At 27.5% G+C, this 23,142-nt stretch overlaps 4 protein-coding genes across 4 annotated transcripts; 2 read left to right on the top strand and 2 right to left on the bottom strand.

Moving 5' to 3' along the window:
- Positions 1-247: 247 nt before the first annotated feature.
- Positions 248-4,252, top strand: LOC145845998 (uncharacterized). Its single transcript, XM_082952963.1, has 10 exons — positions 248-363; positions 711-900; positions 1,130-1,445; positions 1,728-1,888; positions 2,070-2,271; positions 2,341-2,450; positions 2,612-2,804; positions 3,148-3,442; positions 3,734-4,030; positions 4,167-4,252. The coding sequence occupies exons 1-9, from the start codon at positions 328-330 to the stop codon at positions 4,028-4,030; spliced, it is 1,800 nt and encodes a 599-aa protein (XP_082809089.1). The 5' UTR covers positions 248-327; the 3' UTR covers positions 4,167-4,252.
- Positions 4,253-12,486: 8,234 nt separating this feature from the next.
- LOC145845992 (uncharacterized) lies at positions 12,487-13,616 on the bottom strand. The gene is made up of 3 exons (XM_082952957.1): positions 13,296-13,616; positions 12,706-13,002; positions 12,487-12,576 (listed from the first exon to the last, which is right to left on the bottom strand). The coding sequence occupies exons 1-2, from the start codon at positions 13,500-13,502 to the stop codon at positions 12,706-12,708; spliced, it is 504 nt and encodes a 167-aa protein (XP_082809083.1). The 5' UTR covers positions 13,503-13,616; the 3' UTR covers positions 12,487-12,576.
- Positions 13,617-13,960: 344 nt separating this feature from the next.
- Positions 13,961-16,571, bottom strand: LOC145845990 (uncharacterized). Its single transcript, XM_082952955.1, has 7 exons — positions 16,508-16,571; positions 15,861-16,050; positions 15,293-15,608; positions 14,854-15,014; positions 14,466-14,667; positions 14,287-14,396; positions 13,961-14,148 (listed from the first exon to the last, which is right to left on the bottom strand). Exons 1-7 carry the CDS (start codon positions 16,541-16,543, stop codon positions 13,961-13,963), a joined length of 1,203 nt encoding a protein of 400 aa, XP_082809081.1. The 5' UTR covers positions 16,544-16,571.
- A 4,617-nt stretch (positions 16,572-21,188) lies between these two features.
- Positions 21,189-22,946, top strand: LOC145845996 (uncharacterized; the record flags this gene model as incomplete). The annotated part of the gene is made up of 4 exons (XM_082952962.1): positions 21,189-21,299; positions 21,759-21,948; positions 22,202-22,517; positions 22,786-22,946. Coding segments are annotated over exons 1-4 (703 nt in total), but the record flags the coding sequence as incomplete, so codon positions are not given.
- Between the last annotated feature and the right edge of the window lie 196 nt (positions 22,947-23,142).

The raw sequence follows: 23,142 nt of genomic DNA on the forward strand, positions 1-23,142 counted from the left end.
TAAAGCTATATTAATCGACTAAGCAACATAATTTTATATAAATAGTACATGAAAAATATGATCGAAATCTTAATTTTACCAAGCTAATACTTAATAACTTTAAACATGAGTTCTTAAAAAAATAAAAACAAAACTTTCATTTTTCAAGTATTTTCGAGTACTACTCTAACACTCAGCACTAAGTATTGTTTTTTATTTAAAGTCCTTTTAAAATAAACTTGTTTATTTATCAAAATTTTGTTTGTATAGTACAGTATAAAAGTTCAGAGGAACTGACATTTTACATCTATTGCTTGTTTGATTATTATAATACAGACAATCAAAAGTATGAAGATAGTCGCTGTCTTCTTAGCATGCATTGTTGTAAGTTTAAAACTTACTTTATACAGTTTTGTAATATTTAAATTATTTATTAACTTTATTGAGTAAAACAACTTTACTGCTAACAATTGTTTGAAAAACTAGTTATACTTTTATCTATAGTAATACAAAGCCGCATTAAACATAATCTCATCTTCGATTATTTAAAAAAAAAGTGATATTATAATAAATTAGATACAAAAAATTTAAACTTTGTACCAAAATTTAAGGTTTGTAATCAATCTATCAAAAACCCTTATACTTACTTTAATGAACAAAATATCTAAGCTTGTTACATAATTTTTGAACATATTGATAAGCCAATATTTTCTCAATTCTACACTTTTCAGGCTTCCCAAGCTGCAGTATTTAACATCCCAGATTACGATTACTGGTGCAATCAGAACTTCTGTGTTGTGCCACATCAAAGCTACTACAGCTACAAAGTCAACTTCAACCAAGCTTGGTGTCAGGGTCACTTCTACAGAGGCATACTTTGCGAATTCCCAAAATGTTTCGTACCAAAAGGCTGTGAAGCTGGTTAGAATTAAACCATAAAAAAATATTATAGTACCAAAACAATTACTTAAGTCATTTAATTTATCAAATATTTAAATTTTTGAATAAGTATAAGAACAAAATTTTTTAAAAAATATGAACTACTTTCGAGATATATATATATAATATTTTTAATGCATTACATCTGCAACTAATATAAAATTTTACGCTACAAAATAAGGAACTTAAATTGTATGACATTTTTTTACAGAGGAAAACGCCACCGGAAGAATCAGTGAGATCGAACAGAGGCTCGCCCATGTCAGACAACAGATCTACGGTGAGTTGATGCAAGGACAAGAACAATGGATCAAGATGCTCATGGACTTGAACCACCAATACGTGTGCACCTTCAGAGATTACTACCAACATGCTACCAACTGCGCATACACCGAACTTGAAGGTAGATTGAAACAATACTCCGACGAGCTTGAAGGTTACAAACAACAGGGTATTGCTCGCTACAACAGAAATGTTCAACAAATTATGCAAAAGATTGAGCAATACCATTGTCATCTTGTTGATCAGTAAGTAAAACTATATTAAGCATGACTTTTTACAAAAAAAAAGGTTTGCCATTTTTAATATGTGATTCGCTTGCAAAGAAGCAAATTAGTTTAAGGTACAAAAACAGAATATTCATAAAAAGAGTTAAAGCTAAAACTTTAGTCATCACATAAAATGATATACAAATATCCAACTACTGCATTTTAAGCTAGGCACTCAAAAACACAAAAAAATAATAAATTTAAAAAACAATATGAACAATTTTAGAAAACATAAAATCAAACACGAATCAACTAAATTAGGTTAAAAGGATGTCTCCAAAAGCGTCAACACCAAATCGGTGGCATTCACGGTAAAATGGGTGAACGTGCCCAACATTACGTCCACGTTTACCATGAAAAACTTGATAAACTTCGTTCTAGAAAAATTACTTACGTCAGACACATCTTTGCTACTATCTACAGTTAGTGGATTTTATTATTATAAAAATTTCTATAAGTTTTAGCTAATTAAAGCTACATCATGAAAGACTATTAATCTAAACTAGAATATTATACGTAGCTTTACCGACTAACATACAGCTATAAATAGATGTATCAAAATAACAATCTATGTGTTTTACTAAGCTGCGTAAAAATTTCTAGAAGGCAAAGACATGCCTTCCGAATTTGAAGATGCAATTAAGCAATGGGAAGAAGAAATGGTCAGATACGATCAGACTTTGGTCCAAGGTTTCTACACTAAAGTGATGCAAGCAGCACAAATGGTTGAAAAAGATTACAGATGTACTTATGTATGTTACTTCAGAAACGGTTGCTACAGCATTGTAAGAAAACAATCTAAATGGTAAATGAATTTAATAAAATAAGCATTTATTTTGCTTTTCAATACGTCATATTTACTTTTCCTTTTTAGCGGTGATCTTCCTGTTGCACCAAAATACAAGTTTAACCTCAGTAGTGTTGGAGCTTTCTCAGCTGAATGGAACGGATGTGCATACAAAACTCTTAAAACTTGTTCAAAGAGTAAGTTAAATTGTGTGCTTGTTTTACAAAAGAAAAAAAGGAAAAATTATTTTTTTTACTAATTTAATAAAGTTTTTATTTTTAAATTTTATCATTAATGTTAACTCTTTAAATATGTAAAATGTAAAAATAACAATTTTAAAGCGAAAAATTGTTTACAGAGGAACAAGAATCCGGTGGCGTGTTCCATTCTGAGAAATACGAAGAAGAAATTCACAGAAAATGCAACGTATACACACAAGAGCTCGCATACAAATACAGATCATGGAAGAAGCAAGTTGAAGAATGGTGTCATTTTGCTATCACTGGTCTTGAAGAACTTATTGTTTGCAAGATGCCAAAGGGATACAACGGGTATCTTGACTATTTAACTTTTTTTGATGTTTAACAAATAAAAAATTAAACAGTCCTTTTAATAAAAAAAATATATTCTTTAATTAAATGTTAAGAGACGACTTTGATCAAATACTAAACAATATAAAAAATGAATTTACATTTTGACATAAAAATTTAAAGCTTAAATATTATATACTTATGTTAGTTTATAATTATGGATTTTTTTTTGGCATATTTTTATTTAAAGGCCTAACTTTGAATACACAACAATTTATAACTAGAAAGCTACTTTATGTTTTGTAATATTTATAATAAACTACAGTTTTTTTTTTAACTTTCGGAAAAATATTATTAATTGTAGATGCCCACCAACCCAAGCTGAAATTGAAAACTTCCACAATTTGTTGAGGGTTCAAGCTAAGGAATGGATCCACCATCACCAAGAGTCGATGCTCCACCAAATCGAGTGCGTCCACGAAAGAGTTCACGTTCGCATCTTGCAATGGAAAACTCATGCTGACCAGATGATCCACAAAGTGAAAGCCAACTTCCACCAGTGCATGTCCGGCAGACAGTCAAAGATCGACGCTTACATCAAGGGACTCTACAACAAACGTGTCCATCAACGTGCTGCCATCATCAAAACTTTGACCCACGTTAGTTTGAATTTAATGTTCAGTAAAAATCAATTTGAAAGGTGTTTACGTATAAGCATGCAAGCCTATAAAATCAAAACATTGTTTGATGTAGAATCCAATATCAAGGGACTATTAATTTGTTCAAATTCTGTTTTAATTTTTAGCTTAAGCAACTAGCACCAAGACTACAGAACTATAAAGTTGTTTTTTTATTACTGGCTTTTACTATAAACTTTTAACCTAAAATGTGAAATACAAACCATATGTATCTGTAAACTAAAGTCAATTATCTATATTTAAACTCTATAGCGTGCCCATTGCCACTTGGTTGCTTTTGACAAGTTCTTCTCTAGCGTTTTCGGTGAAAACCCAAACCAACTCGTACTCAACCTGAGAACTCACTACCACGAATGCGTTGACACTAAAGTGAAGAAGATTATTGAAAAGTTCGATTACTTCCACCACTACTACGAGCCAAGATTGATCATGCACTACTGCTGCTGCTTCAAATGTAACGCCAAGTTCACCTGTCCATCGTTCAGACTCATGTGCAAATGGAACTTCTGTCCACCATCAGTTCACTCATGTACCTTCCGTACTTGTTAGGTAAATATTCTTTATATAAGATATAAAAACATTTTAAGTTTTTTTTATACCGACCTAACAAAGTTAGATATCAAGTACCTAATTTAAAAATATCTCGTCTTTTTTAATAAGAAACTTGATAAACTTTATTTTGCAGGTGGTCACTATGAAGAACAAGATCGCTTCAACTTCAAAGAATAAAAACTTTTTAACTTTTTTTATTATTAAACTGCTCAAAAGTAATCATTGTATGTTTTATATAGGACTTAAAGTTAAAACTACTCAAGCATTAAGATTTAGATAAGTTTTTTAGTATAGCTTGGGAAGTAATTAAGCGACATAGTATACTTATGTTAGTTAAGTTTTAAACTGACTTCAGATCTGTTTCAATTAGTTTTAGTAAAATTAAAAAATTATATATACTATACGTACAAAATTCGATTTATAGCGATAATGCAAAGGTCATAAGCCATTTAGAAACACAATTACAAAACCTAGTGTTTTAAACTTGATAATATCGTCCTATTTTACAACCTTTTTTATAAGTTACGGTTCAATTTATAATCTGTTTCAACAACTAATACAATAACAAACTCAAAAAGTTTTACTAGCTACGATTTTATAAATCTAAAAACTATTTTTTTATTAGGACTAACCTAGGGTATTAGAATTAATTAATTTACTTGTTAAGGAAAAATATAATCAACTTAAAAAACAAAAAAAAAGGAAAAACTTGATTGGCTTTTTTAAGTGTTATGACAAAAAAAAACGGTTATTTCAAGATGTTTTAACAAATTAGAAAAAATTGTTGAATTAAAAAAAAGATTTTATTTTAGCAATCGAGCTATATTATTTTACATCTGTTTAGAATAGAATAAAAATGATACAAACTTATTAGAAAATCTATACAATACGAACAATTTAATACGAAAATAATTTGTTTTGAATTCTAGTATAATTGTAACTACTTGTTCAAACTTATAATTAACTAATACGAATAAGAATCCATTGAACCCACCTGACCTTAGTTGTAAAAGCATAACTCCAAAAATTATATAGTAAGAGATTTTGTAATCAATTTAAAAACTAAACTGTTCTATAACGCCCTTTCATTAGTTACCATTTGCCAGAAACTATGTAGCGAAGAGATCGGCAAACTGCGGCCGTGAGGTACTTTCCAGCCGAAAAATTTACTTGTTTAAAACAATGGATCAAACGAATTTTGGTAAAAACTTACAATTAGGCTCTTAAATAAACAATTAACTTTTACTAGTTCGTTTTTGTTGCTTATTTTATCAAATTTTTGATTTAAAAAGTACAGTCTTTCCTCACTTATTCGGCCGGCTTTAGTTGGGAATTAGATTTATTTAATTTAGCGAAAACCCAATGTTTTACTATAAAAACATGTATAACATAATTTATATAATAATTACATTAATTTAATTAAATACATAACAAGCAATTTATACGCCATCATTCTAATATTTCTTTCAAATTTAGTGTTATAATTTATTATATGTTTTCGGGATCAGTAAATAAAGTATGTTTTTTTGTTTACTTGGAAGCAGGGTCTAGACATTTTTCAAAGGGGGTTCACAACTTGTTTTGTTCTTAATTTGCCGCTTAAGTACGCTTTTCCTAGGTAAGCACCGCCAGTTAAGTACGCATTGTGCGTACTACGCAATATTTAGCCAAAAAACTCTGTATTTAAATACTTTTTTCTGCTTAGAAATTAAAAAAACATATAAGTAGTAATAAAAAAAATATTATATTTTTTAGTTGTTTATACTGTATTAAATTTAGATATATTAATACTAAAAGAACCAGAAAAAAGTTATGAACTAACAAATTGTATATCAAAATTCAAATCCGTTATTTAAAACAAATATATTACATTCAGTTTATTAAATGACGAAAATAACGAACATTGTATTATGACTAATAATGGTAATTAAAGACCAAAACTTGCAGGTAGTCTTAGTATATTATAACAATTGGTTTAAACTTTGAAAAAAAAACTTAATAATTCTATTGTATAATACAAAACTCAATAAAAAACCTTTTGAAGTTGTCGAAAAATAAATTGCAAGTCATTTAAATAAAACAATTGAGAACATAACTTTAACGAGCATTATCATTAATTTTCATTTTTTTTTGGAACATAATTAATAAAAAGGTACAGGTTGAATAAAATTTTCTAAGGTAAATAAAAACTTTTGAACTTTAAAAAATCTAAGAATACCAGTAAAACAGAATGTAAAATCTTGATAATAAATCTTTATTTTTTAGTAAAATATAAACCTAAGTTCTGTGCTGTTATTTTATACAATGTAAAAAATTTTCCTTACATTATGGAGCTAACATGTGGAATGAAAACTTTTTTACTTACGATACTAACAACAAAGAAATATTTAAAAGCAACATTTTTTATTTCTTCAACTATTACAGACATAATTAACTTACTCTATAATAAACTAACCTTTTTATCAGGAAACAATATTATAAACTAATTAAAACTAGAATACATTTAAAAAAAATAACTTCAATTTTGATTTAAATGTTAGTATAGATGGAGTTTTTACAATTTTTTGTTTTAAATTTCTAACTCTTTACATTTTATGTCTATTTATATTAAAAACATTTTTTCAAGTAATTTAACCTATAAAATTTCTTAAAAAAAATTTATATACTTATACAACTTCATTAAAAAATATTTAAGTTATGATTAAATGTTTGCCTGATGGAGAAGGGATTCTAATGATGATTTTGAAATCTATCTGAGTTGAAAATTTCAAAAATTAAACAATTTACCTTTGTGGCCAACAGATATACAAAAATAAAATAACTTAAATAAAAATATTAAAATACCATTAAATGATAAAAGAATAAATTGCCTGGTGGTGTAGTGGTCTAAAGATGATTTTGAAAACTCTCTGAATTGAACTTTTCAAGGTTTAAAAGCTTCACAAAACGTTATAATATACAATAAACTAAGTAAATTAAAACTTTGGTGAGTATATTGGACATTTTTTAAGTAAAATTGTACGAACTAGTTGAAAAACAATATACAGTTACCTCTCGCTTTTTTACGCACAAAGTGTCCACAGAAAAAGTGCGTAAAGATACGAGAGATCGTAAAGAAACGAGAGGTACCAAATATACTCACTATAATGGCTGTTTTTTAATATTGCTTCTAGTTAAAAGCAGACTGGGCACTTTCCCACTTTTAACTATTTGTTTACTTCATTTATAAATATTTAAACAACAGATAAAACTATACATATATTAAAAAAAAAGGATTTGAATTTCTATAAAATAATAATAGTACGAGTAGAAATTATTTTACTATTTTAATAATAAGTAGAAACTATTTTTATATTTATTTATATGTGACATTTATATTCTATTCTACTTACCAAATTAAATTTATAATTAGGCATTTCTTTACAACTTTAAAATGGTTTTTATTAATATATAGGGCAAGACTGCTGTATTATTTCTTTGTGTTTTAAACTCTCATTATTTCATTATACTTTCATTATTAAACACAGTCATGTTTATTTCAGAATATTGATTAAATCTCTTATTGTTAACAAAATTTCTGATATACTGTGGTATAACTAAATGTTTACCAACTAGTCAAAGAACATAAATTTACAAAGTCTAAAGATATAGAGAGGTGTGTTAGCATTCAAAAACATATTTTAATTTAAAAATATACATTATACCTCATTTGTGCAATATTAAAAAAATTAAAATTTTTATTTTCTGAATTTTATAGAATTCTGAAATGCGTAACTAAACGAGAGTGCGTAACGTCACGAGTGCGTAAAGATCCGAGAGGTTACTGTATAATCAAAAGTTATTTACACTAAGTAACAATTAATAATAGGAACTTTGAGCATCTTAGTAAAAAGTTTACCTAAAAAAAAAATGCTACTTTAAAACTTTTACCTATTATCACGTCACAATCAAAATTTTATTTGAAATCTATCTCAGCTGGGCAAAAACGAGCATTTTTTATCACGGAAACGCATAATATTTCAGTGTAATAAAGTTCATTCATTATTCAAAGTTTATCAAATAACCAAAACAAAGTCAATAAACAACGTTTTTAGTTATATTCAAAGAACTTTTTTTCTTTTTTCTTTTTTTTTTTTTAGGAGGTTTACAGGAAACCAGTCAAAACACGCCTCTGCTAGTAAGCTTTTATGATTTAGCAATTAAGGTAGATACTTTTTAACCTGTCAACTTTACCTGGTTTGAAAACTGTATACGACAGCAAAGAAAAGAAAACGAATTCAAATAAAAATTGAAAACAAGCTAAAAGTTTGCGAAATGGCAAAGAATAATGTGCCTTAATCTGTTAGATTTAAAAGGCTGCCGAACCCTGATAACCTTTGTATTAATTCTAAATAAAATTTATTTATTTGATTCTTATCCGTAGCTACTGCCACTTCCTACTACTATTATGATATTAGGATGAAAAGTAAATAAGTAGTCAGCGTCTTTTTTTAGAGAAAAATCTGACAAGTTGTAGTAGCTTGAACAACAAAGTTTCGTTAAAAAACCATTGTAAAAAACTGTCTTAGTTCTTTGTACATAACACTTAGAAAGAGATTTTTCGTTTATTATAACGTTTTTAATCTGCTTACTCAAAAAAATAAAAATAAAATTCTTGTAGTAGCTTTTTGAAAGATTTGATGTTAACATCAGGCGTTTTAGTTCATTGAAACGATCTTTTTTTTTGTGTAAACTAAAAGTGATACATAAGGTCTCTTCAGTTTGTAAATCGTTAATTTTTTCCTAATGTGATCACTGAGTTTGTTTCAATGACTGTGACCGAAAAAAATACGTTGTATTTATTAAAACGTAAACATAAAACAAAAAAAGTTTTGTTTGAAAAAGTAAACTTAAATTTCACTTATTTTATTAAAACATATATATTTTCAAATCTACAGGTTGTTAAACTAGAAAATATTAGTACTACTATTTCGATATCATATATTCAGACATGATCTAAAAAAAAAGCTAAAGTAGTAACAGTCAACAAAATACAAAGCATTACAGCCTCAGTATATTTAAAGTTAAATTAATTTCAAAAAGTAAAAAAATTAACAATACCTATTTTTCAAAGAATAAACATACTTTTAAAAACTTTGAAAACGTTCTCTAGCTCAACAAAAACCAAATAATTCTATTTTCCATCATCATTCGTAATCACAAAATTAAACTTTAATTTTCTAAGATTCAAAACGTATTATATTAAACTTTGTTGTAGCGAAGTTTTTTTTCAGTTTTTCCAAAAAGTACCGTGACAGTGATTTTTTAGTGTTTTTTACACTAGACTAGGGGTCGGCAGGCATTTAGTGGTCGCGAGCCAAATTTAAAAAATGAAAATATTCGGGGTTGCGTTTGTAGCTTTCTATTCTTTATATTGGACTAAAATACTATATAACTTTCAAAATTTTCTTTCGCAAACCAAAATTGCCGATACCTGTTTTAGTATTAAGTAAAAATTTTGTAGAGAAAAATTTTGCTATAGTTTGAATAAGTCCTTAACAAAAGTTGTAAAAATATAATAATATTTTTATTGCTGGTCCAAATGTGTTAAGGTTCATAAAAAGGGTATACCTTGTTGCAAGGTATGTTATTAAAAGTATTATCATTCTAATAAAATTTAAGCAGTATTTTGCTTCAGACATTATACATTTTTACCTTAAACTACAACTTTGAATTCATATCCAATCCTAATCAAAAATACTAAATTTTACCTTTGTTCTAAATTAATAAACATTATTTTGTTTCATACATATAGTCTTAAAAACGCACCTGTGAAAAAATCTATTTCTTAATTGTACTCGTTTTTAAGTCAGTACAGTTTTCGCTACACATTAATATAACTTGTTACTTACCGATAATCTCTACAGAAATTTTTTTAATTGTTAGTAAAACTTTCTACTTTACGTGATAAAACTTTATAAAAACTGTTTTTTTTTATATAAATTAGTTTTTAGCTTTAATCTTGTTCTTTAAAACGCCAAAAGCATTTTTTAATTTATTCAGTATTTTTTTTCTTGTTTGTTAATTAATAAGTAATAACTGTGATAATTACTGTCAAGAGATCTGAAAAAGTAATGTAGTTTTTGATTTTTTAGCCTTCTGTTCAGTTTTTTAAATATTAAACTTACTAAACAACAACTTCTATAAAAATAAAAATTAAACCATAGTTAACTACTTAATGTATGTTAAAATCAAGTTATAACACTAACCGTAAAAATAGTTATCGTATATTTTATTTTGTTACTAGTCTTTTTATCTGTCAAATAATACATTTTATAGTTAAGCAAAATTAGTATAGTATAGTATTTTATAGTTATAAGTGCAACATGTTTTTTCAGTCATGGTTAATAAGATATACTGGATGATCAACTTAGGGAGAAAAATTTCAACGATAAGCAATTGAAAACAGCTTTGCATAGTTTTTAATTGCAGAAAAAAAAATTTAATGAGTTAATTTTGTATATATTTACATCAAATTAACCAAAAAGCTAGTAAAAGAATATAACAGCTGGTTATGGGTAAAACTATGTATATGGCCTGCGGGGTGCAGTTTCCAGATCTCTATCTTAATTTAAAATGTGCGTTGCAGAACAGTTTAAGTTTAAATTGGAACATTTACACACCCCGGGCTTTATAGTTTTCAGAACTACTTTAAACGATAAAAACTCTATACACGCTGTCAAAATTGCCAGTAAAAAAATACTTGAATATATTTGAAAGACTACAATCTCAATCAAATTTTATTCTAACTCTTCTTGCAAAAAACAGAGTATAAAAATTTATACGAACAAACGAAAACCGGTTCTTTTTTCTCTAGAACTTACAAAAAAAGACTTTAAAGCAAAATTGGCAGCAATTAAAAATTGAATTAAGGTACACTAGATAAAATGATGTGTTTTCAAAGTAAATAAATAAAGTATTTAAAAAATTCTAAAAATAAAGTTAGCTAGCTTAAAAGTGTATTATAAAATAGTTCTTAGTTATATTGCGTTTTGTTAGTGGTGGATATTAGTTTTAGTCGGCGAGCCAGATTCACCATATTGAAGTCTTTCGTGGGCCGGAATTTCTTAAAGAAGTTTTCACGCCTTCTGTACGTTGTATATAAAATTTTAACTGTAGTGATAAAAGTTATAAAAAATAGTGTACAAAGTTTCTTTTCCAAAGAATGTTTTAAAAATAAAGGTTTGTTTGTTTTTATCCTATTATGTACGCTAAATCTAGCTTGATTATCAAAATGACTTTTTTTTTGTCTTTTAAACCATTTCTTTTTATTAAAAAACAATTTTGAAAAATAATCAGTTAGCTAAATATCACTTGACAACTAAATCTTGTAATGTTTTGTAATTGATAAGTATTTTTCTTTGAAAGTAACGAGCTAAAAAAATGTTGAAAAACTTTAAACAGGCTTTAGTAATCAATTTTTTTGTTAAGTATAAGTTTTAGACTTTTGTAACTATGTCAGGTATGGCAGAGTTTAACAAGAGACAGGAAGATTAACTAGATAAATTATTTAGTAAAAAGTATTTATAGGCCGTCGTATTTAGAAATGACTTACTAAAAAATGAAAAAAAAAACTTAGATGCTGGTTTGTTTTTAAATGAACCTTGTTCTTAACTCATATTTAATTTTTAAAGATCCTTTAAAAATATTTATTAAAAAAGTCTTAAAATAGTTTTTATACAACTTAGATATTGTTTGAAATGTTTAACGCACGTCAAAGGCCATATAACTCTGTTTTTTTTTTCTCAGGCCGCTTTTTGCTGATCCCTGCCTAATAAAGGCTTAATCTTTGCGTAACTTTAGTATATTGTATTTCAAAGTTTTATTTAAGTGGTGTTTTTATTTACTCCAGTAACAATAGTTTTGGGCAAATGTCACGCTCGATTAATTTGTGAATCAAGTAATTCGTTTCAACAAGTATGGTCTGCAAGCAACATGAAATCTGTTATTCATTTTTTTGTTGAAAAAGTTCGAGAAAATTTAATAATTTTATGGAAAGGATTTAAAAGTTTTATATTAATATAATTAAACAGTTGCGCTTTTTTATTGATTACAACAAATTTTATCTAGTAATTTAAGTTATTTTTGTGAAAGTTTTAAAAAGTATATTGGCCCGTTAAAACTCTAAAAATATCCGGTTAAATAGATTAGATATAGTTACTTTTTTATAATAGTTGCCTACTTCACTCTAAAATACTGCCAAATCCAATTTTTCTTATTGATATGTAGTCTTTGTTGCTATTTTTATTGACTTAAATTAAAACTTAATAAATTAAACTACAAGTTCTTCTTATATTTAAGAACTACAATGTGCTGTTTATCTATTGTACATGGGTACATCACATACTTTATCTAACTTTTTCAATGCATATATTGATTTAATGTAGACTGTTACATAAAAAAAAGAGGCACAATTTTTTATAAGAAGTTTATTAGTAAACACCAATTATTATTTTTTTCTTTTTTTTTGAAGTTAAAGCGATCCATTTCCTCTCTGTAACCACCTGCAAGATAAAAATTGTTAAAACTTCATTTAAGAAAATATAAGTCATTTTTTAATTTTATGAAATTTATACCTAACTTTGTTTTATCGTTTGGTAAAGGTCTTAAATTTATAATACACAAATATTTACCTAACAAGTACGGAAGGTACATGAGTGAACTGATGGTGGACAGAAGTTCCATTTGCACATGAGTCTGAACGATGGACAGGTGAACTTGGCGTTACATTTGAAGCAGCAGCAGTAGTGCATGATCAATCTTGGCTCGTAGTGGTGGTGGAAGTAATCGAACTTTTCAATAATCTTCTTCACTTTAGTGTCAACGCATTCGTGGTAGTGAGTTCTCAGGTTGAGTACGAGTTGGTTTGGGTTTTCACCGAAAACGCTGGAGAAGAACTTGTCGAAAGCAACCAAGTGGCAATGGGCACGCTGTAAAGAAGAAATATAGATAATTGACTTTAGTTTACAAATACATATGGTTTGTATTTCACATCTTAGGTTAAAAGTTTATAGTAAAAGCCAGTAATAAAAAAACAACTTTATAGTTCTGTAGTCTTGGTGCTAGTTGCTTAAGCTAACAATTAAAACAGAATTTGAACAAATTAGGAGTCCTTTGGTATTGGATTCTACATCAAACAATGTGTTTTGATTTTATAGGCTTGCATGCTTATACATAAACACCTTTCAAAGTAATTTTTATAGAACATTAAATTCAAACTAACGTGGGTCAGAGTCTTGATGATGGCAGCACGTTGATGGACGCGTTTGTTGTAGAGTCCCTTGATGTAAGCGTCGATCTTTGACTGTCTGCCGGACATGCACTGGTGGAAGTTGGCTTTCACTTTGTGGATCATCTGGCCAGCATGAGTTTTCCATTGCAAGATGCGAACGTGGACTCTTTCGTGGACGCACTCGATTTGGTGGAGCATCGACTCTTGGTGGTGGTGGATCCATTCCTTGGCTTGAGCCCTCAACAAGTTGTGGAAGTTTTCAATTTCAGCTTGGGTTGGTGGGCATCTAAAATTAATAATATTTCTCCGAAAAAAAAAGCTGTAGTTTATTTTAAATATTACAAAACATTAAAAATGTATATCAAAACTAAATTTCTAGTTATAAGTTGTAGTGTATTTAAAGTTAGGCCTTTAAATAAAAATTTGCCAAACCAAACGAAACAAAAAATACTAAAATTATTAAGTAACATAAGTATTTAATATTTAAGTTTAAAATATTTATGTCAAAATAAAAATTTACTTTTTATATTTTTTAGTATTTGATCAAAGTCGTCTCTTAACCTTTAATAAATAAATAAAAAATTAATCATAAATAGGACTGTTTTAATTTTTTATTTGTTAAATATCAAAAAAAGGTCAATAGTAAACATACCCGTTTATCCCTTCGGCATCTTGCAAACAATAAGTTCTTCAAGACCAGTGATAGCAAAATGACACCATTCTTCAACTTGCTTCTTCCATGATCTGTATTTGTATGCGAGCTCTTGAGTGTATACGTTGCATTTTCTGTGAATTTCTTCTTCGTATTTCTCAGAATGGAACTCGCCACCGGATTCTTGTTCCTCTGTAAATACATTTTTGCTTTAAAATTATCATTTTAAGATTTTAGATAACGTTTAAAAATAAAAACTTTATTAGATTAGTAAAAAATATTCTTTTCTGTTTTTTTTTTTCAAAAAACAAGCATTACAACTAAATTTACTCTTTGAACAAGTTTTGAGAGTTTTGTAAGCACATCCGTTCCATTCAGCTGAGAAAGCTCCAACACTACTGAGGTTAAACTTGCATTTTGGTGCAAGTGGAAGATCACCGCTTAAAAGAAAAAGTAAATATGACGTTTTAAAAAACAAAATAAATGCTAATTATATCAAATTGATTTACCATTTTGATTGTTTTCTTACAATGCTGTAGCAACCGTTCCTGAAGTAACAAACATAAGTACATCTGTAATCTTTTTCAACCATTTGTGCTGCTTGCATCACTTTAGTGTAGAAACCTTGGACCAAAGTCTGATCGTATCTGACCATTTCTTCTTCCCATTGCTTAATTGCATCTTCAAATTCGGAAGGCATATCTTTGCCTTCTAGAAATTTTTACACCGCTTAGTGAAAAACATAGATTTTTATTTTGATACACCTATTAAATATAGCTGTTTGTTAGTCGGAAAAGCTACGTATAGCATTCAAGTTTAGATTAATAGTCTTTCATGATGTAGATTTAATTAGCTAAAACTTATACAAAATTTTATATACGTATAAAATTAACTAACTGTAGATAGTAGCAAAGATGTGTCTGACGTAAGTAATTTTTCTAGAACGAAGTTTATCAAGTTTTTCATGGTAAACGTGGACGTAATGTTGGGCACGTTCACCCATTTTACCGTGAATGCCACCGATTTGGTGTTGACGCTTTTGGAGACATCCTTTTAACCTAATTTAGTTGATTCGTGTTTGATTTTATGTTTTCTACAATTGTTCATGTTGTTTTTTAAATTTTTTTTTTGTGCTTTTGAGTGTCTAGCTTAAAATGTAGTAGTTGGATATTTGTATATCATCTTATGTGATGACTAAAGTTTTTACTTTAACTCTTTTTATGAATATTCTGTTTTTGTACCTTAAACTAATCTGCTTCTTTGCAAGCGAATCACATATTAAAAATGGCAAACCATATTTTTTGTAAAAAGTTATGCTTAAAATAGTTTTACTTACTGATCAACAAGATGACAATGGTATTGCTCAATCTTTTGCATAATTTGTTGAACATTTCCGTTGTAGCGAGCAATACCCTGTTGTTTGTAACCTTCAAGCTCGTCGGAGTATTGTTTCAATCTACCTTCAAGTTCGGTGTATGCGCAGTTGGTAGCATGTTGGTAGTAATCTCTGAAGGTGCACACGTATTGGTGGTTCAAGTCCATGAGCATCTTGATCCATTGTTCTTGTCCTTGCATCAACTCACCGTAGATCTGTTGTCTGACATGGGCGAGTCTCTGTTCGATCTCACTAATTCTTCCGGCAGCGTTTTCCTCTGTGCAAAAAAAGAAGTTACTTTTTTTGCTAAAGTGACTGGTTTTACCATTAAATTTGCTTGAAAAACAAGTATAAAATGAAAGTAAATATAATTTTTACTTAAACGTTCAAGATATAAGTAATTCAAGATTAAATTTTAAAACGAAAATAGTTACAATTAGTATACTATTTCATCAGTTAAATAATCTTAATGCACTTTTCTTTTAAAGGTTGTAATATATTTTATGTTTTAGTTTTAGTAAACACTTACCAGCTTCACAGCCTTTTGGTTCGAAACATTTTGGGAATTCGCAAAGGATGCCTCTGTAGAAGTGACCCTGACACCAAGCTTGGTTGAAGTTGACTTTGTAACTGTAGTAGCTTTGATGTGGCACAACACAGAAGTTCTGATTGCACCAGTAATCGTAATCTGGGATGTTAAATACTGCACCTTGGGATGCCTGAAAAGTATAAAATTAATTTAAGACTATATTATTTGAGATTATCTTAGTAGCATAAAATTTTTATATTTAAATTTTGTTTTTTGCTAATGAGCCAATCATATAAATCACCAAACATAAGGAAACAATTTAGATATTTTAAAATTAAATAAATAGAAGAACAATCTAGATGGAATTATCAATCTAAACACTTATTAACAGGCAACATATAAAGTGTTATGTATAAAATTTAGTTTTAAGGTCTATGAGTCAATTATTAAATCATTAGCTATAAAACGAATTTAAACTGAATACCAAAAATGTTACAACTCAAAATAAGCTTAAATTTTTACTAGGATATATAAAAATCGATCAACTTCTAAAATAAATTTTGGGCGTTAAGGGTCGTATTTGACCATTGTAAATAATTATGTTTTTACAAATTAGCAAAACTGTATATGGTAAATTTTAAACTTACAACAATGCATGCTAAGAAGACAGCGACTATCTTCATACTTTTGATTGTCTGTATTATTATAATCAAACAAACAATAGATGTCAAATGTCAGTTCGTCTGTACTTTTATACTCCATTATACAAACAATACTTTCAATAAACAAAACAACACTTAGTGTAAAGTGTTGAGTAGTACTCTAAAATACTTGAAATGCATAAGTATACTTTTAGTTTTTAGCCAATTACGTATTAAAAATTCTTTACATTAAGTTTGGTTTGTTAAATGAAAACAAGAATAAATGTAATTGTATAAAAAAGTATACGTTTTTTGAATTTATAGAACATAAAGTATGAATATTTATACTTTTTAATTTTAAAACTAATAATATTATTAATAATAGACTGTTAGCTTAAGGTGGACATGTAAACTGAAATATAAAAGCACAATTTTGATTACTTTTATCAAAACTTTCGATCCTTTAAAATATCATGAATTTTAAAACTCAAAATATATCAAAAAATTAAGCTTTCCATAGCATAAATATATGCCCGATTGGTTTTTAGATATATATCAAAAAGAATAAAATTTAAAAGTTGAAATTTTTGACCTGTTTCAGTTGCTTCAGTGATCAATATTTAGTGTTATATTTTATATTTAAGAACATTTATAATATATTTTCTGAAACATCTACTTAAAATATATTTTTTTTTAATTTAATTAGATTATACACAAATTATTCAAAAATGCTTTTAACTTCAATGTAATCACAGCGTAATAAAATAATTTAGTATCAAAATGAAAATGTAATATCAAATATTAAGTATTTATAAATACAATTACACTTAAAATACTTTAAGTATAAACTACATGATAAAAAATTTAATTTATAGTTAAATTATTTAATTTTGTTTTGAATATATAATTTTTTATCGCTTTTCAAATAAATTTTTGCTTCCATTGTTAAACAATTTAAGTAATAAGTAAATACTGCAACCAGCACACGTTTCCGTTTTAGTGGTTTACTAAAAACCATTTACTATACTCAAAACTTAGGTTGAAATGCACAAACTATAATATTTGGTCAAAAGTTTTTATTGTCAGTAAAAACGATTCGGATGTGTTTCCGGTTCCGTGGTTTGTTGTCAAAGCTAAACGGAAATGATTGTGCAATAAACTTTCTACGAGTTGATTAGATATTTTCTTACTAAAAAAAAATAAATTAATGACACTTAATTGAACTTTTGTAGATTATAAACTGTTGTAACAAAAATTTAATCTTGTATATAGTTTTCAGAAAATTTATTAAACTCAATTCAAAATTCACTTTATAATCAAGTGATATAGAAAATACTATAACATACAGGTATGTGCTACTAAATAAAACATTCCTAACAATTATAAAAGTTTCTTTTGCAAAATTGTTGTTTATTGTTCTTTTTTTGGTAATAAATATTTTTTAAATTTATTTTATTTATTAGAGACATTGACCAGGTAACGTACCTTGAACCAAAGCAAAAGTGCGTACCTTATATTTATAAAAACATTCGTGAATTTTTCACATTGAAAATTAGCTAATATTTATTTTTTTCAAATGAAATTAAGGTTTTTTTTTCTAGTTTGATTTAGAGTTACTACATTCCACCAAAAATTAATTGCGCTTTATTTAGGTTGGTCAAGTTAAGATCATGTTGTTTTTTTAATTTTACTTTATTCTTTTTATATGATGTCTTAAAATTTTATTTTTTGAAAAAAAAGTTAACAAACACTTCTTTTCAAGACTTAGCGTACATATTTTACGCAAGTGCAACCATTGTAAAATGCGTACTTTATCGATGTCCCTACTTAAATCTTCATTTGCCTTTTTGCAGATAAAGTACTTATAATTAAATACAAAGGCATCAAAAAGCTAGGTTAATGTAAGTTCTGATTTATATTAGAAGGTATATTAACAACTGTATAAGTTTTATTAGTAGTTTTTGTAATTAAAATTAACAAAAATTACAATATTTTTTAAATTTAAATTTTTGAGTATTTAAGTTTAGGTAGTAGCTTTTAGTGAATATGTATAAGTTTTTCAAATTAAACGTTTACTTATATTTAAATAATACAGTTCAAAAATCTAGTTAAATTTTTGAAAAAGTTTAGCTTCAAACTTATGATATTTTTTGGACAACTTGGTCAAGTTTTTATATAAGAAAAAGTTTTGAAGCTTTAAAATAACATTGGTACACAATAAATTTCAACCTAACATGATTAGTAAGCGAACTTTTTGAAGTAATTTGACTATCTTGGGGACTTAAAAAGGTAACTTAAATTTTAGCTATATAGTTTTAGGGTTAGATTAAAAAGTGTACTGAAAATAACAAACACAATTAAACAACGATTGGTTAAAGATTAAAAATATTATATTAAAAAGACTTTTCAATTTAAGCAGCTAACATAAGTTTTTCATTTAACTAATACAAAGTTCATAACACATATACACTTAATAGTAAGTTATTTTAGTTTATATGTTTTAAAGGCACACGAATCTTGTTTTGTTCTGTTTAAGTTTCTCTTTTTAATTATGAGTGAGAAAACTTACTCATGATTCGTTACAGAATCTATTACTAAACTATAAGCTTGTAGTAGATAAAACTATTAACTGAAGATTTTTTTATTTTTTTATTCATAAGTTTATATAATATAGGTGTTGGAATTAGCGAAATGTAAGTTTGTCGTTTGTTTTGAAAAATTCACGAATGTTTTTATAAATATAAGGTACGCACTTTTGCTTTGGTTCAAGGTACGTTACCTGGTCAATGTCCCTACTAAATAAAATAAATTTGAAAAATATTTATTACCAAAAAAAGAACAATAAACAATAATTTTGCAAAAGAAATTTTTATAATTGTTAGATATGTTTTATTTAGTAGCACATACCTATGTGTTATAGTATTTTCTATATCACTTGATTATAAAGTGAATTTTGAATTGAGTTTGATATATTTTTCTGAAAACTACATACAAGATTAAAATTTTGTAACAACAGTTTATAATCTACAAAAGTTTATTTATCTTAAGACGTTTTTTTTTTCTATATTTGTATGATTCATCAATACGATTATCGTGCACACTGAATTTGATTTTTTTAAATAACATCAAGTAAGTCACTTTCACAGCTTTTAATTTAAAAGAGAGCTTTTATATATCAGGAGAGCTTAATTTGAAGAACCATAGCTATAAATGCGGAGACGAAGACTTGCATGAGTTTCTTAGGTTATTAAGTTGAAAATTTAAGACTTTGACGAAAACAAGCAACCAGTGCTTACAGTTGTTGTGTTATCAGTAAAAGGCTCTCAAATTCTTTATATTGATAACTTTAGCGGTTTGGTTTTTTTTTTAATAATTGTAGCACTTTTCTTAGTAAATAGGAGCAACTTACATCGAGTACTAAAAACTAATTAATGTTTTCCACAGTAAGTACAGTACTTCCTCGCTTATCCGGCTATGTTCGTCAAACTTTTTTTGTAAATAAGGTAGAGTTAACCTTTGGCCGGATAAAAACAAAATATCATTTTTTATCAAACTACGACGTTGATATTATGCAATGTATATATCCATTGTCCCGGACAAGACCTTAAAAAGTAAAAAGTATCCAAAAGGTGGGCGCCTAGATAACCGAAAGGTTTTTTGTGCACCAGGTCCTAGGAACAAACATTTTGAGCGTCTTTTTTTGTCGTTCGATAAACCATTAAAATAAAACGTACACAAAAGTATCTGTTTATTGAATTTATTTTCACTTTCTTCAACAAACCAAAGAACTAAAACAAACAACATATAAGCATAAATAACTTTTAAATAAACTTAACGAAAACAAATTGCATTGTAAACAGCTAAACTGATATCGGAACTTTTTCTGAAGAAAGAAAGAACGGATGTTTGTTTGACACAACAATCTTGTTTCTTAAAAAAAAAACTCAAGGAATCGGAAAAATTGTGAATAACTTTCTGAAGTTGAAACACTTTTTTAAATATACGTAATTTTTTGAGTTGTGGCCCTTTAAAAAGATTATTAAGAATTTTAATTGTCGTACAACCGAAATCTTGTATATAAAACCTCTCTATGTCTTTATTTTGTAAATTTATAGTAGATTTATTTGCCACTTCTTGTTTAATCACGTTCTCTCGTTTAAACACGCATTTTTGCTGTTGACTTAATATGCATAGATTCGCGAGAGGTTACTGTGTATTATCAAATCAAAAATTGACTTATGAAGTATATAAACAAAAATAATAAAACCAATAATACTAGTTTCAATTTTTAAGAAACTCTATAAGGTACTTGTTTTCGATTTAAGATTAAATGTAAGCATTTAAGATTACGAAAAAAATTACATTTAGACATAATTGCGTAAGACTACATTTTTGACAATACTGTTTTTTTAAAAGTAATCCTTAAATGAGAAAACTAAGAAATATTCAATCTATAAATTCATGCTAGATGCGTAAAGATGTGAGAGGTTACTGTATTATGTTTTTTTCAAATTAATGTTTCAAAGTTTGTCTAAAAACATTTCTAAATATCAATAAGTATGAAATAATTTATTTTTCGAAACAATTTTCGAACACTACTCAAACACTCGACACTAAGTGTTGTTTTTTTATGGAAAGTGTTCATGTACAAACTTGTATTTTTATGAAACTATTGTTTGTTTAATGGAGTATAAAAGTACAGACGAACTGACATTTGACATCTATTGCTTGTTTGATTATAATAATACAGACAATCAAAAGTATGAAGATAGTCGCTGTCTTCTTAGCATGCATTGTTGTAAGTTTAAAATTTACCATATACAGTTTTGCTAATTTGCAAAACATGATTATTTATAATGGTCAAATACGATTCTTAACGCCCAAAATTTATTTCAAAAGTTTATCATATTTTATTATCCTAGTACAAATTTAATCTTATTTAAAGTTGTAACATTTTTGGTATTCAGTTTAAATTGAGTTTCATAGCTAGTGATTTTTTAATTGACTTATAGACCTTAAAAATAAATATTATATACATCATTTAATATGTTGCCTGTTAATAAGTGTTAAGAATGATAATTCTATTTACATTTTTATTCTACTTATTTAATTATTAAATATTTAAATTGTTACCTCATACTTAGTGATTTATATGATTGGCTCATTAGCAAAAAAAAACAAAATTTAAATATAAAAATTTTATGCTACTAAGATAATCTCAAATAATATAGTCTTGAATTAATTTTATACTTTTCAGGCATCCCAAGGTGCAGTATTTAACATCCCAGATTACGATTACTGGTGTAATCAGAACTTCTGTGTTGTGCCACATCAAAGCTACTACAGCTACAAAGTCAACTTTAACCAAGCTTGGTGTCAGGGTCATTTCTACAGAGGAATCCTTTGCGAATTCCCAAAATGTTTCGAACCAAAAGGCTGTGAAGCTGGTAAGTGTTTACGTGATTAAATACATCAAAACTTTCTCAGTCTTTAAAACCACATTGAAAGCTTTTAATTAATAAAGTAATATAGTTTTTTTATATACTTATATTTTTAAATTTATTCAAGTTAATAGGATATCTTGAACGTTTAAGTGAAAAAAGCCCATTATTTTGATTCAATTCTTGTTTTTCAAGCGCATTAAATGACAAAACGACATCATTAACAAATAAATAACTTAAACTGTTTTTTATATAACAGAGGAAAATGCCACCGGAAGAATCAGTGAGATCGAACAGAGGCTCGCCAATGTCAGACAACAGATCTACGGTGAGTTGATGCAAGGACAAGAACAATGGATCAAGATGCTCATGGACTTGAACCACCAATACGTGTGCACCTTTAGAGATTACTACCAACATGCTACCAACTGCGCATACACCGAACTTGAAGGTAGATTGAAACAATACTCCGACGAGCTTGAAGGTTACAAACAACAGGGTATTGCTCGCTACAACGGAAATGTTCAACAAATTATGCAAAAGATTGAGCAATACCATTGTCATCTTGTTGATCAGTAAGTAATATTATATTAATGTTAACTTTTTACAAAAAAAAATAATATGTGATTCGCTTGCAAAGAAGCAGATAAGTTTTAGGTACAAAAACAGAATATTCATAAAAATTTTAAAGTAAAAACTTAAGTCATCACATAAGATGATATACAAATATCCAACTACTGCATTTAAAGCTAGGCATTCAAAAACACAAAAAAATAATAAACTTAAAAAACAATATGAACAATTTTAGAAAACATAAAATCAAACACGAATCAACTAAATTAGGTTAAAAGGATGTCTCCAAAAGCGTCAACACCAAATCGGTGGCATTCACGGTAAAATGGGTGAACGTGCCCAACATTACGTCCACGTTTACCATGAAAAACTCGACAAACTTCGTTCTAGAAAAATTACTTACGTCAGACACATCTTTGCTACTATCTACAGTTAGTGAATTTTATATGTATATAATACTTTGTATAAGTTTTAGCTAATTAAAGCTACATCATGAAAGACTATTAATCTAAACTAAAATATTAGACCTAGCTTTTCCGACTAACAAACAGCTTTAAGTAGGTGTATCAAAATAAAAATCTATGTGTTTTACTAAGCCGTGTAAAAATCTATAGAAGGCAAAGATAT

This window comes from Thalia democratica, unplaced genomic scaffold, assembly GCF_965202585.1.
Source record: "Thalia democratica unplaced genomic scaffold, ktThaDemo2.hap1.1 HAP1_SCAFFOLD_239, whole genome shotgun sequence".
NCBI classification, from domain to species: domain Eukaryota; kingdom Metazoa; phylum Chordata; class Thaliacea; order Salpida; family Salpidae; genus Thalia; species Thalia democratica.